We start from the raw sequence: 15,301 nt of genomic DNA, 5'->3' as shown, positions 1-15,301 counted from the left end.
AAAATGAGTGGTTTTTATGCATTTGCAATTTCAACAATTAAATGATGCATATATTGAGGTCTTATCTTAAACTTCTAAAGGTAGAAATTATACAATGTGATTAATATGCGTAAAATTTGATTTCAAAGCAGGAGCCTGGAAAATCTAGAATCTTTTCCTAGGAATATTATCTTGTTAGCTGAACACTAATTTAAAACAAGTGTGATGCTAATAGTACTTTAAATTCCTAACACCTTTGTGCAACAACCACAAAGTGTCCACTTCATTTGACACTGTTACTTTGCACACACCTTGCATCATTCTGGGCTAACCTTCCTCAGGTGTTCTAGTCTATATGGCTACATTTTATCACAATTTATTGATAGCCTCTGGCTCAGTTGTCTGCAGCCCAGGCCAGTGCACGCAGTTTGCATTTTTAAATAGAGATTCTCACCAAATAATGCCCCCCCCAAACAAAGAGGAAACAATGATGTCCAAAGTCCTCTTTTTAATCCATTTTAATTTCATGACAAAAATTGAATTACAGTACCACGTACTTTCATACATGTGGAAACTGAGGCACAAATTGGTGAATGTAAAAATGTTACGCATCCTAAATTGAATTATAGTACCACGTACTTTCATACATGTGGAAACTGAGGCACAAATTGGTGAATGTAAAAAAGGTGTTACGCATCCTAACACCTCTGAAATAATATTGCAGATTCTGATTAATATGTTTTCATGGAATCTCCTAACAGTGCCTTTAATTTTTTAACTTATACTAGTTAGACTTATTTAGAGTGTTTGCTTTGAAATCAATGTTTCTATGGAAACACAATTTAACTTTTTACAGGTATTGATTACAGCCTTGTAAAAAAGCAAGAGAAGGAGGAATGCTTTGCTGATCTCTGGGAAGTAAAACAAAAATAAAGAAAAGTAAAAGTGAAAAAGGATAAAAATCCAAACAAGTTTGCGGGGAAGGAGGGCAAAAAAAAAAAAAAAAATCACATAAGAATTATTTGTGAGGGAGAGTGCATTTGCAAAAAAGAAAATTAAAAAAACAGCAGTCCTCCTTCTAGCTTGGAAATGTGTGGGTTTTTATTCAATGTTGTTACAAATATAAGGTGATTTAAAATGGAGGCATGTGTCCCTTTACTTTAATTGGGAAGGGCTTGAAATCTTTGAAAGTGCAGTAGTTTCCAGGACTACTCTTCCTTATGATCAAAGTCTGGTCCTTTTTTTTAAAACTCTTCTTACAGTTGGTGAATGTTAATATAGTTGTTCTCCAACACTATATTTGATATTAAAATGTATTTTTCTAGAAGATGACAAAATTGGCAATCTTCCATCCCCTCACCACCACCTCCCTCCAATAACATAGTTGTTGAATCCGGAGAGATTTTGTATCTTTGAAAAGATACAGTTTGAGGGGAAAGGATGGTGGATAATTGGATAAAACGCCATGTTGCAGTTTGAGGGGCTGATTTTTCAGTAGCCCAAGGGGAGAGAAACTTGGCCAGAAAAGCAGCTGCATTGTGACAATGTTTGGGAGGCAAGCGCTGCGTCAGAACGTGACCTGGAGACTGCAGTATCTGGGCATTGTTTGTGGATCCTGGGTATTTTAACCATGAAACATCTGACAAACAATGAATTATGTGGCTCTGCACACTCACGTGTGCAATTTACCAGTGAATTCTCAGGTTTCAAAGATTGTTTCACAGTTTGAACTTCAATCCCCCCCATGACAAAATTGCGTCATTTTTTCTTACTCCCTTTGCTTCTCCACCTCACAAATTTTAAAACAACCAAAAAGATTCCCCCCCCCCCCCCCCAAACAACAAAACCTGAGAACAGCAAAACCTTTAATTCTTGTTTGTTATTCTAATGGTGAAATACTGCAGGGACACAGAGTTGGACATTGATTTCATTTTTTATGCGTCGAAATGTCAAGAAATATTGCAAGTGTGCTATTTTGTTTGTTTGTTTCCTTTGCGTGTTTCTTCTGTGGAAAAAACAGCAGTCCTCTCACAGCCCAAGTGTGTAAAATGCCTCCTTCATAACCTGAGACTTACTTTCATTTTCTAGGTGCGGGAGAGTCTGGTAAAAGCACCATTGTGAAGCAAATGAGGATCCTGCATGTTAATGGGTTTAATGGAGAGTAAGTGTCAAAGCTGTGCCAGGTCCCAGGACGGGAGCGCACTTGATACTAACCTTTAGGAAGTTAGGTAGCTTGGGGGACTGGGCAGCCAATTTTCACTTAATTTTTTGTCTGCATATTAGAAAACCCTAGGAAGAGCTCTTCAGAGACTCCCCCCCCCCCCTGTAATATTTGGTGCAGCAACAAATAATAGTAAAGCACTTATTTTTAAAAAATTCTCCCCTTCCCTGGGAAAATAGTGCCTTTTTGGCCCCGTGACAGGACCGCTGCATACTTTGGTGCAGTAGGTCTCCAACATGGCTGACACCGGCTGGCCCACCACCCCCTTAGGCCACAATTATCACTGCAGAGAACCCCCCCCCCCCCCCAGCAGATTTCAGCGCAATGCACCAAGGCAGAACATTGTAAACTATTAGGGAAACATTATTTCAATATTCTCTCCCAAAATAAAGTTGGAAGAAGCAGCCCTTGTTAATAATTCCTCACCCCCCCCCCCCCACTTTGGAATTAATATTATTGACAAATCATTGTTTCCTTTTTAAAAAATCAATAGTCTTGCCTGAAGAAACGGAAAGGGAACATTTAAATGAAGGAATGGTGGGAGTTAGGTACTCCTGCCGGATTAAGGGGCACTTTTGCCTTTCAAATGTCCTTCCAGGCATCTTGGTATAGGACAATGTGGCAATACCGCACTGAGAATAAAGATGAAAAGAGCACGTGCATATATTAGGGATGGAAAAAATAAACGGGGGGTCACACTTGCCAAAAAATGGGAAGGGGAGCGTTCAGTCTAGTTGGAGAATTATCTATTCTCCTCAGACCCCAGCTCAGTTGACCAGCCTCTGTATTCTTGGGGTGAGAGTAGTTGACTCCCCAGGTGACGAGCCCCTGAGGGCACTAGTTTGCCATTATGAGCTGGTTAGCAATTCCATTCCCCTTCCTAAACCTGGATTCTAGTGAAAAATTTATCCCTCAGTTGCATTCTGTTAAATTTCAGAAGGGGAGACGGAATCAAGGTGGCGTAGTTTAATTCAGTTGTACAACACACAAAACCCGAGAACCTCAGAAACCAGTAAAAAAGCCTTTACTGTCCCTGAACATCAGGGAAAGCAATGAATTTTATCACCTTTCAGAGGTTAAAGAACTGCACCATGCAGCTCTTTACCAAAAATTCTAGAATTTCTTAGAACAAATTATCCGGGGTGGGGGGGTGTAAGAAAAGAATGACATCATACAAGTGGACATTTTAGTTTAGGGTGCTTTTTAGACTTTAACTGAATTCAGAAGGAGGGGGTATTTTACCAATTTTATGGCTGACTCCCGATGAGTTGTCAATACGCACATATATGCCGTTAATTAAACAAGTCACGTTCATGCATCAGGAGCCACTTCTGAAATTTTTAATTCCTTACACACCCCTTCAGTCAAGTCCTGCCACCAGAGGTGGTCATTGGTCAAAAAACAACCTGAAGCAGACTTCTAGTTAAATCAATTTGTCATTTATAGAAAAATCTCGCATTTCCCCGGTGCAACTTAATGGGGAGCGGGGCCTCACACGGTTAGTTAAGCAAAACTAATATGACCGTGTACCCTCTAGATAAATATTTTGATTGGAACTGGACATGGCAAGCGTTTTTAAAAGGATGCAGCAGACCCTGTTTACTTTAGTTCAAGTCGGATATCCTTGGGATAATTTAAAGTTACTACTCTACTGATTGCCCAAAATTTTGAAAATTTTTTAGGGAAAGGACTCCTCTCCCTAAGTGAGCCAGTCTGTAATGCAGACCAGGCATTTAAAACAGAACTTCTCCTTTCTGTTTTTAAAAAATAAAAGGGGAAGCAATGGTCCCAGTTTGCCTTCTTTGTAGAGGAAGCCATAGGTAATCTCCAAGGATGTTAAATTTAGCCTGTGAAAGTGACATACAGGGGAATTCTTAGTATGAGTCTAGAAACCTTATTTTTATCTTGTCCACGGAGCCTCCTTTTTTCTTTTTCCTCGCTGTGGTATTGCAACAACAACAAAAAAAATGGTTTCCTTCTTGGCTAGGTATTCCCTATGAAATTGGTACGGCGTCCACAAAGGGTGGCGGGTCTTTGCCTCCTCCCGTAAACGTGTGCTTCATTAGTGCTGGCTGAGCTGTTCAATTGGCCTTACCTACCTGCAGACTGCGTGCCGGCAACCTGTGTAGAGTAACTTGTAATTCTAATCTGACTTTCAGAAACGGCAGTCAAATTCAGATTTTCCTAACTCCTAGCTAACTCTCTTCCTTACACTGAGTTCCACGGGGAGAAAAAAAGTGCCATTAACACTGGCTGAGCTAATATAATCTAATCGATGACAAAACCACAGACGGTTTAGCCATGCTGCCCTTCCCGCCTTCGGGGGGGGGGGGGTGCCCACGTTCATGAAGATTAGGTTTTTGAGAAGTGGATTTCTTTCGTTTGGTTATATGTTTGAACTCCACATATGGTTTTAATTGATGGCAATTTAAGAAGAACAATTATTTATAAATACAAACATTTTACAGGTAGTTTTTCAGACTGCAGGGAGGGAGGTCTTAATATTGCACCTCGTGTCACGGGCACAAGTCACCCGTGTCCGTGCCTTTGTTCAGATACAACACTGAGGATTGAAATCTGGGAGCGCATGGAGGAGCCGCCTTAGTTGCTGCTATATTCTCAGAAGAGTTGTGAGAAGTCACTGCTTTGGCTCTCTGATGCATGTACATTTAATGAAAGCACAAGAAAATAATTATCAGTCCCTCCTGTCCCCGACCGGAGTCTCCAGAGGGCTCTGCTAATACTGCAGCCAAGGTGTGGAATTCTCCCCTCCAAGGCCCGCAGCCCCAGGAGACATTTCAAGTTAGCCAGAAAGGCGACCTAAGAATTAGCGGGATGGCGCCCCTTTGCTGAAGAATGTAGCGAGGCTGGGTGGGGATTTTGTGAAATTGCCGTGCCTTGCAGATTAGGTGAGCTTTCAATCTCTCTTTAAAAGGGGCGGCGAAGAGGACCCGCAGGCTGCCAGGAGCAACAGCGAAGGGTAGGCACATTCAAAAACAGAAAAACTTTTCAACAAACATGAAGCTCACACTGGGAAACTGAGGGCAGAGCCCCGGGAAGGAAACAAAAATCATTTAAGGGCCATCATCCATCTTGGTATACGTTTGCAAACGACATAGACAGTTTCATAACATGTCACAGCACATGAAGTGCAAAACTTTTTTTTTTTTTTTTTTTTTTGCCATCCTTAAAGTATAATTAGATCCAGCTGGGGGAAAGTTATAGATTTCAGCGTTAGACGATCAGTTTAGGATTTCGAGTTTTTCCTTATGGTTTCAGTTCCATCCCCCCAGCCCACCTCCCAGCTCTTTATTTGAATCTGCTACTTGTTTTTAAAACTATCTACTAAATTCCATCCACCCACTGGTGGTCTGGTTTTAAATTTTCAGACCTCTCTGAAACAAATTTTCTCTATTAAAATATATGGTGCTGCACCGCCCTTAATTTTGGGGAAAAAATACTCAGCACCAGGGGGTGGGGGGGTGGGGGGGTGGTGTAGGTCACTGTTACAAATGATCTTGAAAAGCCTCTGGTCTTTTTAAAAGTTATCAAATTAACTTTAATCCGGGGCTCTAGCTAGCTAGTGGACAGGAAATGAGTGATGGCGTCCATCTTTTTTTCCCATTCATTATCAAGCTGTTTTTTTTTCTTTCTTCCTGCCTCCCCACTACCCATCACATGCCAACATGCACACGCATGCATGCCAGGTAACCCGCTCGAAGCCGTGCCTGCACATTCTGCATGCTGTCATCTGGCAGCTATTTCTCATGAGACCATGCAGGGCCATCCACCGAGCCTAGGGCATCTCAAAGAAATAGCTTCTGTGGCCGGGGAGGGGCGGGGCAAAGGAGATTGGGTCCGGACAGAGTAACTGACATGTTTGTTCATCTGTTTTTTTTAGAGTGTATTACCCCTAGATGATGGCTTCCCGTTTCTCTCCTCTTCCCGGCTATTCCCCACCACACTTTGCATGCTGGAATTGCCCCGTCCTAGGAACTTCTAATAAGAATACTATTCTGTTATGGGGGGAGGGGGAGGGGGAGGGGAGGGGCCCTACCACCTAACCTTTAAAGATAACTGAAAAAAAAAAAAAAAACAGCAAAAAAAGACAAAAAAACACAAAAACAAAAAAATGAAATAAGATCCTTAATTGTCCCAAATGTAGTGTAACATCCAAGTTAGGCATCTATGTAACGTGACTGTCAGTTTACTGTACCAAAAGTTGGCATTGAGAAATGATGACCAGTCCTTACTGAGCAACCTACTGTGTACTAGATGCTGTGCTAGCCCCTGACCCCTACTAATACCTGCCTGCACTTCTCTCTCTGACTGTTCTGCAGTAAATATAAGTATTAACATGTGATAAATAAAACTACTCTGCATGTCTCAGCAGTCCCTGTCTGTCTTCTGTCTCTCTTCTTTTGCCTGTCTTTCCCCATAAAAGCACGAAGATAGTACTGAGTAAAACTTACCACTTAGCTGGGGTCTAGCCAGGGTCGGGGTGGGGGTGAGGGCTCTTAGCATTTGAACCAAGCTCCTCTACTTTCTACATAAAGGGGAGGAGGGAGGAGGGAGGAGCTGCAAAGTCCTGAAAGTACTTCCAGCCCCTACTTTTTAGCCCATCAGACTTTTAGCAGTTGGTAATTATTTTGGCCTTAGAGACACCTGAGGAACTTTTCTCTGAGTTTCATACTCTGTTCGGTTTGTTAAGCGATAGTAAGAGTTATGAGAAGCCTGCCAGCCCCCAGTACAATATCTCCATCTACATAGTAATTGCTTCAATGGCAGAATTTTATGTTGGAGTATTACACACCCGAATTAGACTTCGGATTCCTATTTTAGTGGTTTTATACTTGATATACTCCCACACCTACTCACATACGTAGATGAATACTGAACACGTTCTCAAAATATCCATATTTAAGACGGGAACTTTTCCAATTATCATACTACTACTTAGACCCAAAAATCAAGCTGAATGAAAAAACCTGGAAATCATTTTCTCTGCCTGTATGTATATTTGAGTACTTAGTACCCAGACACGGCGAATTTTAATAATTGTGGGACCCTAAAACCAAAGAAAGGTTTGTGGCTCTCATCGTCGTGGGTGTGGGGCTTGTTTTTAACGAATAGGAGTGGATTTGTCCTGTAGGGTCTTAGGTCCTGAGTTTGAATCCCTAAGTAAACATTGGGGGGCAGTCAAACAGGTGTCCTTTTAAAATGCTGACGCCTGCCTAACTGATGAGAGACTTCTAGCCCCGAGTCTGGATAGCCTTCCTGGTTTCAGGAAGCAGCTTCAGGTTTGCCCAAACAAAGCAGGAGAGTCTCCCAGAGGGGTCAGGCCTCCCGGGGTCCCTTCAGTGCAGGGTGGAGGCCCTGAGGGTCTGGGGTTCAGTGGCAGAGCTCAAGACCCAGTTCCCTCCTGGTTTGCAGCCCACCCCTAGTTACATCTGCTCCTCAGGTTCCCCAGAGCGTAGTACTCGTGTGTAAATACATGAGGGGCTGGATTCCTGGCTCCGGCTGTCCTGCCTCCTCACCCCCCCCACCCCCCCCTCTGCTGAGAGCAGCTCACCTGATAAAGGAGCAGTGTGTCTCCGAGGCCAGTTCAACAGGAAGAGGGCCGATCCTGGAAAGGGGGTGAAAACTCACTTAGAAGATGAGCCCCCCCCCCCAATACACAAATGTTTACCTTGAAAGAAGAAAATGCTCAAGGAACATAATTAGAAATAGGAAAGACCAGGTTTTTGTGAGGCAGGGCTGTTGGCAGATGAGCACGTGGCCCCCTCAGCTCCATGGCCCGGGGTTAGGGTTAGGGTTAGGGTTAGGGTTAGGGTTAGGGTTAGGGTTAGGGTTAGGGTTACTAATGCTCGGGCCAGCTCTGGCTGCTGTTAACCATCTTTACATTCCCTCCGTATTAACGTTCTGTCCTCTTCTCCTGAGTGGTTACTACTTCCATCCTGTGATTAGGCAGAGCAACCAGATGAATGCTTTAAAATTTGGGAATCTCTATATAGACTCTTAAGAATGACAGCAAGAGAAAGATAAGCCCTGCCTCTGAGACTCAGTTTCCTCCTCAGTCACATCTCAGGACCTAATACCCAGTCAGTGTGTTATTTCATCCCCCATCCCCAGAATCTTAGAGGCATGGTTGGACATGGCAAGATTTATGCCCCAAGCTCTAGGGGTCCTTAGCCCCTAAAACAAACTTAGAAATCTCCCCTGGCCCAGCCTCACATGAAGGACAGTTTTGCAAACATGTGGCATTTTGATTGACATAATGGGGCGCAGACATTCTGTGGTGGGGAGACCCAGAATCCCAAGGTGTGGCCTTTAACCACCCAGGCCCTTCAGTAGGTCCAAGTTAAAAATTTTAAGCAACAAAACCCCTAACCTCTACTTAGAGGGGGACACTGTTCCAAACCCACCCCCCCAAAAGCAAAAATCCCAGATCATAAAGACTTCTGGGAGCAGAATCTTACCCCTGTCCACCTTGAAGGGTCAGTGTGTGTTAACATCAACTAGAAACGTCACGTCAGTTACTGCATTGCTGTTGGCTGCAGTGACATACACAGTGACTAAATAAAACAAACAGGGCTGCCCAGCCCTGAGATTTAATTAACACACCACCTTATGCATAAGCCCCAAGTGGAACCATGAAACTTTCTCCCCAGCCCCACAGTGACCTCAACAACCCCCCCCCCCCAACACACATGAAGCGTGTGGTGGGGGTGCGGGGAGGCTCTAAGCAGATGGTTCCACATCTTGAGGGAGTGAATGAGCAGGGTCCAACTTCTGGTACAGTAGCCTTGGTCATTATCTAGATGCCATTTCATTAATTGGCCCCAATTGGGCGTGTCTTCCAGACATAAATGGGAGGTGGTCACCTGAAACCACCTCTATTCAGGAACCTCAATCTGCACAGATCTGAACCCACCCCTCCTTCAAGAACAGAATACTATGCTTAGTTGGAATATCTTGACTAAAGTGACCATGTTAGTCAACATGATGCAATATGGTTTTTTTTTTCTTCTTCTCAATCCCACTGTAGTGAGAAGGCCACCAAAGTGCAGGACATCAAAAACAACCTGAAGGAGGCCATTGAAGTACGTGCTTGGGTTTTTTCTCATTCTGTTAGTCCCCTCTCAGACAGTGCTGCCCCTGACCACTTGCTCAATCACTTGCAGACCATCGTGGCCGCCATGAGCAACCTGGTGCCCCCCGTGGAGCTGGCCAACCCTGAGAACCAATTCCGTGTGGACTACATCCTGAGTGTGATGAACGTGCCGGACTTTGATTTCCCTCCTGTAAGCTCTGCCCTGCAATGCGTTGCCTTAGCCCTCCCTGGGCGCTAGACAGAGCCCGTGTCGCACAGTGCACACCTGTGTCCAGCAAAACACATCCCAGTGATGTCAATTTTTAGGGAAAAGTTAAATCCATAAGGATCCTTAATGTTTAAAAACAAACAAAAGCCAACTAATCATCGTTAGGGCATTGCCCAAGATGGATGAGCAACATTCTATCACCCCTTGGCTCACCCATCCCCACAAGTGGAGGTCAGTTTAATTCTAAAAATCTCACTTGATTAGACTAAATTTTTATGAGAGAAAACGTCATGAGTGGTGGCACCCTTAATTATCCCCTCATGTGCAGCTTGTGACAAACAACATATGTTAAATACGGCACAGACTTCAGTGGCCGTGAACTGAATGTACCCTACCACCCTGGGGATGAAGTGCCAGCTCTGAGTTTTATACGAGGACGACACCCTTATTTTGAACAGTTGGCCCTGGGGTCCTAGTGGCTGCTGCGGGGTGCGGGCTCTGCCTCTCAACGTGCGTTCTGTGCCCGCCTGCAGGAGTTCTACGAGCACGCCAAGGCTCTGTGGGAGGACGAAGGAGTCCGCGCCTGCTACGAGCGCTCCAACGAGTACCAGCTGATTGACTGTGCCCAGTAGTAAGTGACCTCGCCACAGCACCACACCACATGTGCACACGTGCGGGAGACACAGCCGCAGCAAGTCACTTGCAAAGGAGTCCTTCTCATAGTGCCCAGTTATCCCCACCTGCAGTTAGAAAGTTCTTCTGAGTCATTTGTTTTCCTAAGCCCTTAATTGCACTTTTAAATGCTGTGACATTATTTTATATAAATAATGCCTGTTAGCCAAAATGATAATTACTAGCACTAAGGTGATATTCCCAATTAATTAGCTTGAGGGAATTAATTGAATTGACCCCCCTCCAACTATTTAGGGAGATAGGGCAGCTCTCACACTTTGGAAAGTGTATTTTATTTTATTGCCATAATTAAAAACGACAGAAAGCTGCCTCCCCCCCTCCTTGGTAACTGATAATTGCTTTGCTGTTGCATAGGGTTTAATAGACACGCAAGTTTGTATATTTTTACAAGGGACAGAAAAACAGTCCCTGCGACCCCCACCCCCACCCCTTCTTCAACAAAAAGTTCCTGATTTTCTCAAAAGTTTGAACGAAAAGCTGGAAGTGCTAATTATAGTAACGCAAAACAAATGGAAATCCTGGAATTGTTTGCCGTTGAGTTCTGGATCCAAGTCAGAAGGACAGGTACGAGAGTTGGAGGCTCTGGAGCGCCCGGCGAGGGGGCGCACCAACTTCACGGGGGGTTCCTTTTGTTTTAATCGTCCCCTGAGGTTTTTTTTCTCTTTCTTAATGCAACATTAAATAACTCCTGCAACTTTACTTGAAAGTGGCAACATCTCCACAGTTTGGTGGAAAGTTTTAAGAAACTTGGGGAAAAGAGAACATAGCTTATAAAATGTCTTCCCTGGCCGGAGGATTCCGACAGCCCGGCGTTGGCACTGACCAGTCTGTTTCTGGCTTCACTGCCTTTATGTTCAAGTTAAGATACTGGTACCCTGCCCATTTCTTAAGCTGCCTATTTTTATTTGTTGAGCTGGGGTTTGGTTGGCCCTACTCCAGCTGTCTCTCTCACAAGATTTGGTGCTGATGAGCTATTTATAGAACTGTGGTTCTGTTGCCATGGCAACATGCTGGCGGCCAGGGCGGCTGAGGAGCTATTTCTGGACTGGTGCTGTAATGTAAGACTGATTGGGCAAGTTAGTATATCCTTCCAGCCAGACTAACTCTAAACTGGTAAAAAGGAAAGGGGGGGAAGCTTACAGAACTTTAAATAAACTTCTCCCCCCCTTTGGGATTTTCTTTTCTTATTAGCCCACTTTAAAGCAGCTCTAACCCCCTACTCCCCCCCCCCCCCCAAAAAAAAGCTAGGTTTAATAATTTTCTATATTAATTAAATTAATCCAATCTTTCAAGCTATTTTTTCTAGTGGTGTCTCTAGTCGAGCAACACAAAAGCACAAAGTTAAGCTGTGGGGAGGGAGGTGGGAAAGTTCTGTGAAAAGCTTCCGGGTCATAAATGAGAGTCACTGAGACCCCGGACTCTGGGCCTGCTCCCCTGTCAGTACCCATAACCTGGGTGGCCCTGAGGTTTTTAAAACTACAAATTGCCTATCTGGACAGTTCTGTTTCATGGACTACCACATCGGCCAGAAGAGAATGTTATGTTGGTTTCCTGTTCCTTATGCTCAGGGCAGAAAGGATCCCCGTGTGTCAACCTCTATTGTTCTTTAATGAGATTCTTAAAAGGCAGAAGGAAGGAATACCCTTTCTGAGTAATGCAAGAACATCTCATTTTTATTAGTCCCTTGGGGAGGCCATTGGGCACAACTGAACACCCCCTTGTATCTTTCCTTCTCTCCCAGCTTTCTGGACAAGATTGATGTCATCAAGCAGGCCGACTACGTCCCCAGCGACCAGGTACGCAGTTCTCACAGGCAGAGACCCCTTGACAAGCTCGTCGGTTCTGCTCTAGATTGGCGATTTTTATTTCAGTTGGTTTTGGTGAGGTCTGTTGACTCTGATTTTGTTTTAGGACCTGCTTCGCTGCCGTGTCCTGACTTCTGGAATCTTTGAGACCAAGTTCCAGGTGGACAAAGTCAACTTCCAGTAAGTGAATGGTTCCCTTTATTAAAAAACAGAGATAGTGGAGCCCGATGTCCCCTCTGGCAGTTGTAGTGGTGGGTCAGTGTTAGCCCTCAGAGTGACCAGGTGTCCTCTCTCCCACAGCATGTTTGACGTGGGTGGCCAGCGCGACGAACGCCGCAAGTGGATCCAATGCTTCAATGGTATGGAAGCTGTGGGCTTCTTTCCGGTTTAGGGATGTTTTGCTTTTTTAATTGTGAAGGCTCATTTTTGCTCTAACTCACGTTGCCTTTGTTTTCTTGTGCTGAAGATGTGACTGCCATCATCTTCGTGGTGGCCAGCAGCAGCTACAACATGGTCATCCGGGAGGACAACCAGACCAACCGTCTGCAGGAGGCTCTGAACCTCTTCAAGAGCATCTGGAACAACAGGTCGGTAGAGCAACCCCTGGGTTCATCTCAGGCCCCTCGCAGAAGAAATGCTCTTTTCCTGGACTTTAACCCCGATTCCCTCTTTGTTAGATGGCTGCGCACCATCTCTGTGATTCTGTTCCTCAACAAGCAAGACCTGCTTGCTGAGAAGGTCCTTGCTGGAAAATCAAAGATTGAGGACTACTTTCCAGAATTTGCTCGCTACACTACTCCTGAGGATGGTATGTATGACCTTATGCAGTTCATTGGCACACATTTCAGCTCATTAGTTCTATATACGCTCGTGTGTATGTTAATTTCTGAATTTAAAAAATCACCTAAGTGAACAACCTTCAAGAACAGCTAGCTCCCCATGCACACACACACTAGAGAGGGCTCTGTAGGGGAAGCAAGAAAACCTTATTTCCACTCATTGGCATGTGGAGAAACCCAAGAGGGTGAGGAGTGGCAAGATGCAAGCAGGCTAGCTCCATCTCTTAATTATATTAAATAACGAAATATTTCTCTTCTTTGCAGCGACTCCCGAGCCCGGTGAGGACCCACGCGTGACCCGGGCCAAGTACTTCATCCGGGATGAGTTTCTGGTGAGTAGACTTGTCTTACTTCCCTCTTTGACTGCTCTTATTTTGGGGGCGGGACTTGACTTCATTCTACATTTGGGGATTGAACCATCCAGCACTCCAGTTTCATTCCAGGGTAGCCCCGTGAGTTTTAGCCTCTGTGCCCCTTCCCTTGCTTTGGTAAGGGGTCCTTGGGGGCAGTTTCTGGCGAGGAGGCCTGACCAAGTCTCTGTGTTTGTGCCGCAGAGAATCAGCACCGCCAGTGGAGATGGGCGCCACTACTGCTACCCCCACTTCACCTGCGCCGTGGACACCGAGAACATCCGCCGCGTGTTCAACGACTGCCGCGACATCATCCAGCGCATGCACCTTCGCCAGTATGAGCTGCTGTAAGAAGGGAACCCCCAAATTTAATTAAAGCCTTAAGCACAATTAATTAAAAGTGATTGTACACGCAGTCAGTCACCCACCATAGGGCATGACTGACAAAGCAACCTTTCCTTTCCCCATTGAGTGATTTTGCGAAACCCCCTCTTCCCTTTCAGCTTGCTTAAATATTCCAAATTTAGAAAGCTTAAGGCGGCCTTCAGATAAAGAAAAGAATTAAAAAAAGGCCACAATGGTTCCCTCTCTCTTTCTCTTTCTCTTTAACTAAAAATAACAGCAGCAAACAGAAATAAATATTGTCTCGTGCAGCATTAAAAAAATTCAATAAAAAATAAATGTGAGCAAAGTTTGTGACTCGTTTGGTTTATTTGCGGTTTCGAGCAAACACTGACCCTAGTGTTCATGAATTGGGAAGCCCCGTGTTGAGGTGACAAGGCCCCAGGGTTATAAGTGGGTGTAAAAGTCTTGCCACCTTTTTTTTTTTTTTTTACCTAATTTTTGGTTTTTTGAAGACAATTTTTCAGACAATACAAAAGGTCCACCCCAGCCTCCTCCCCAGCACATGCTTCATAGAAACCATTACGCCCATTAAGAATTCTGTACTTTGATCTTTGTTGCCCTAGCCAAAGAGTCCACCAGCTTACACCCCAGTGTCTCTCTACCCAGAATCTCCCCAAAATAGGTAGGACCAAGAGCTATCAAATACCAAGAGCTAGAAATGGTATTAAAACAACTGGAAAAGGTTAAGCTCGATCCCTACCTCATTTCCATACACAAATGAATCAATCCCGTTTAAGTACAAAATAGCCATTTAGAAATAGCCATTTTTACAATTAAAATCTTAGTTTATAAATTATAAATCTTTAAACATGACCTAGGATCCTAAAGCCATAAGTGGGAAAAGTGGGAGGGGGGTTGGGTAGACTACACAAAAGTTAAAATCATATGAAAATATGAATGGGTGTAGGGCCTGGATAAAGATCTAACAAGGTTTAATTTCCCTACTAAGCAAAGAGCTCTTAAGAATTAATAAGCAAACCCATCACAAAAAATGGGCAAGGTACATGAACAAGCAATTTCCTTTAAAAAAGAACAAAAAAATACTGTAAAAATTTTAAAAATACAAATAACATTGGGGGGAATGTGGGACCTCGGTCATAAATGAAATACACATAAAACTTGGGTCATTGTTGGGACTGGGTGGTTGTCGGCACTCGTGGGCCCTGTGAAGCCATGATGCATGGAACTGAGGTCCACCTGGGTTCCCTAGTCTTTCATCCCCAGCGTCATCCTTTTAAGCACGTGGTTTACTAATGGTGTGGCTTCCTGGATGGGTAGGAGGAAGAAACTATTTGCCCCCAACATCAACCATTGTACCTTCCAAAACTGGCCTAATGGGACATTAACCAAATTGATTCTGTAATGCAGCCCAAAATCCACTTCCTGTTTTCCAAATCAACATTAATCCTAGCCAAATTAAACATCAAGCAAAATAAGCCCCAAGGAAACCATTAAAAGTACCAAATACACCATCTACACCATCTGCATAAACCTTCCAAAAGCTTCCTATGTAATATTTAGTTACATAAAAATTGTGTGCTTGCTGTGTAGGCTTAGTTACAAAATAACCCTCAAGAGTTCCCCCAAATTAACATATAATCTACATAAGTGCTTACTCTGCAAATACAGCCAGAAGACCAGCCCACAAATGCCCATAATCCCACAAAGTACTCCAAATAAACACAAC

General features: G+C 44.1%; 2 protein-coding genes across 9 annotated transcripts in view; both read left to right on the top strand.

Moving 5' to 3' along the window:
- The window catches only part of LOC136406954 (neuroendocrine secretory protein 55-like), a 59,791-nt gene extending 50,390 nt beyond the window's left edge, over positions 1 to 9,401 (top strand). Inside the window, exons 2-3 of the mRNA XM_066387355.1 lie at positions 2,068 to 2,140; positions 9,246 to 9,401. The gene's annotated coding sequence lies outside the window, so the exon portion shown is untranslated. The remainder of the gene's footprint in view (positions 1 to 2,067; positions 2,141 to 9,245) is intronic.
- GNAS (GNAS complex locus) overlaps positions 1 to 13,900 on the top strand; it is a 51,025-nt gene extending 37,125 nt beyond the window's left edge. For 3 of the 8 annotated variants that reach the window (XM_066387347.1, XM_066387346.1, XM_066387350.1), the window contains 12 exons: positions 2,068 to 2,140; positions 5,136 to 5,180; positions 9,249 to 9,303; positions 9,385 to 9,504; positions 10,056 to 10,153; positions 11,957 to 12,011; positions 12,127 to 12,200; positions 12,321 to 12,379; positions 12,487 to 12,607; positions 12,698 to 12,828; positions 13,124 to 13,191; positions 13,414 to 13,900. In XM_066387347.1, coding sequence (XP_066243444.1) covers positions 2,068 to 2,140; positions 5,136 to 5,180; positions 9,249 to 9,303; positions 9,385 to 9,504; positions 10,056 to 10,153; positions 11,957 to 12,011; positions 12,127 to 12,200; positions 12,321 to 12,379; positions 12,487 to 12,607; positions 12,698 to 12,828; positions 13,124 to 13,191; positions 13,414 to 13,560 — 1,046 coding nt within the window. In that variant the 3' untranslated portion in view covers positions 13,561 to 13,900. Of the gene's footprint in view, positions 1 to 2,067; positions 2,141 to 5,135; positions 5,181 to 9,245; positions 9,304 to 9,384; positions 9,505 to 10,055; positions 10,154 to 11,956; positions 12,012 to 12,126; positions 12,201 to 12,320; positions 12,380 to 12,486; positions 12,608 to 12,697; positions 12,829 to 13,123; positions 13,192 to 13,413 lie in introns of all 8 variants that reach the window. The other 5 variants (XM_066387354.1, XM_066387349.1, XM_066387348.1 and 2 more) reach the window with 3 other exon arrangements.
- The last annotated feature ends 1,401 nt before the right edge of the window (positions 13,901 to 15,301 follow it).

This window comes from Saccopteryx leptura, chromosome 5, assembly GCF_036850995.1.
Source record: "Saccopteryx leptura isolate mSacLep1 chromosome 5, mSacLep1_pri_phased_curated, whole genome shotgun sequence".
NCBI lineage: Eukaryota > Metazoa > Chordata > Mammalia > Chiroptera > Emballonuridae > Saccopteryx > Saccopteryx leptura.
Note: the sequence above shows the minus strand (reverse complement) of the source record. Positions and strands in the feature narration are given on the sequence as shown.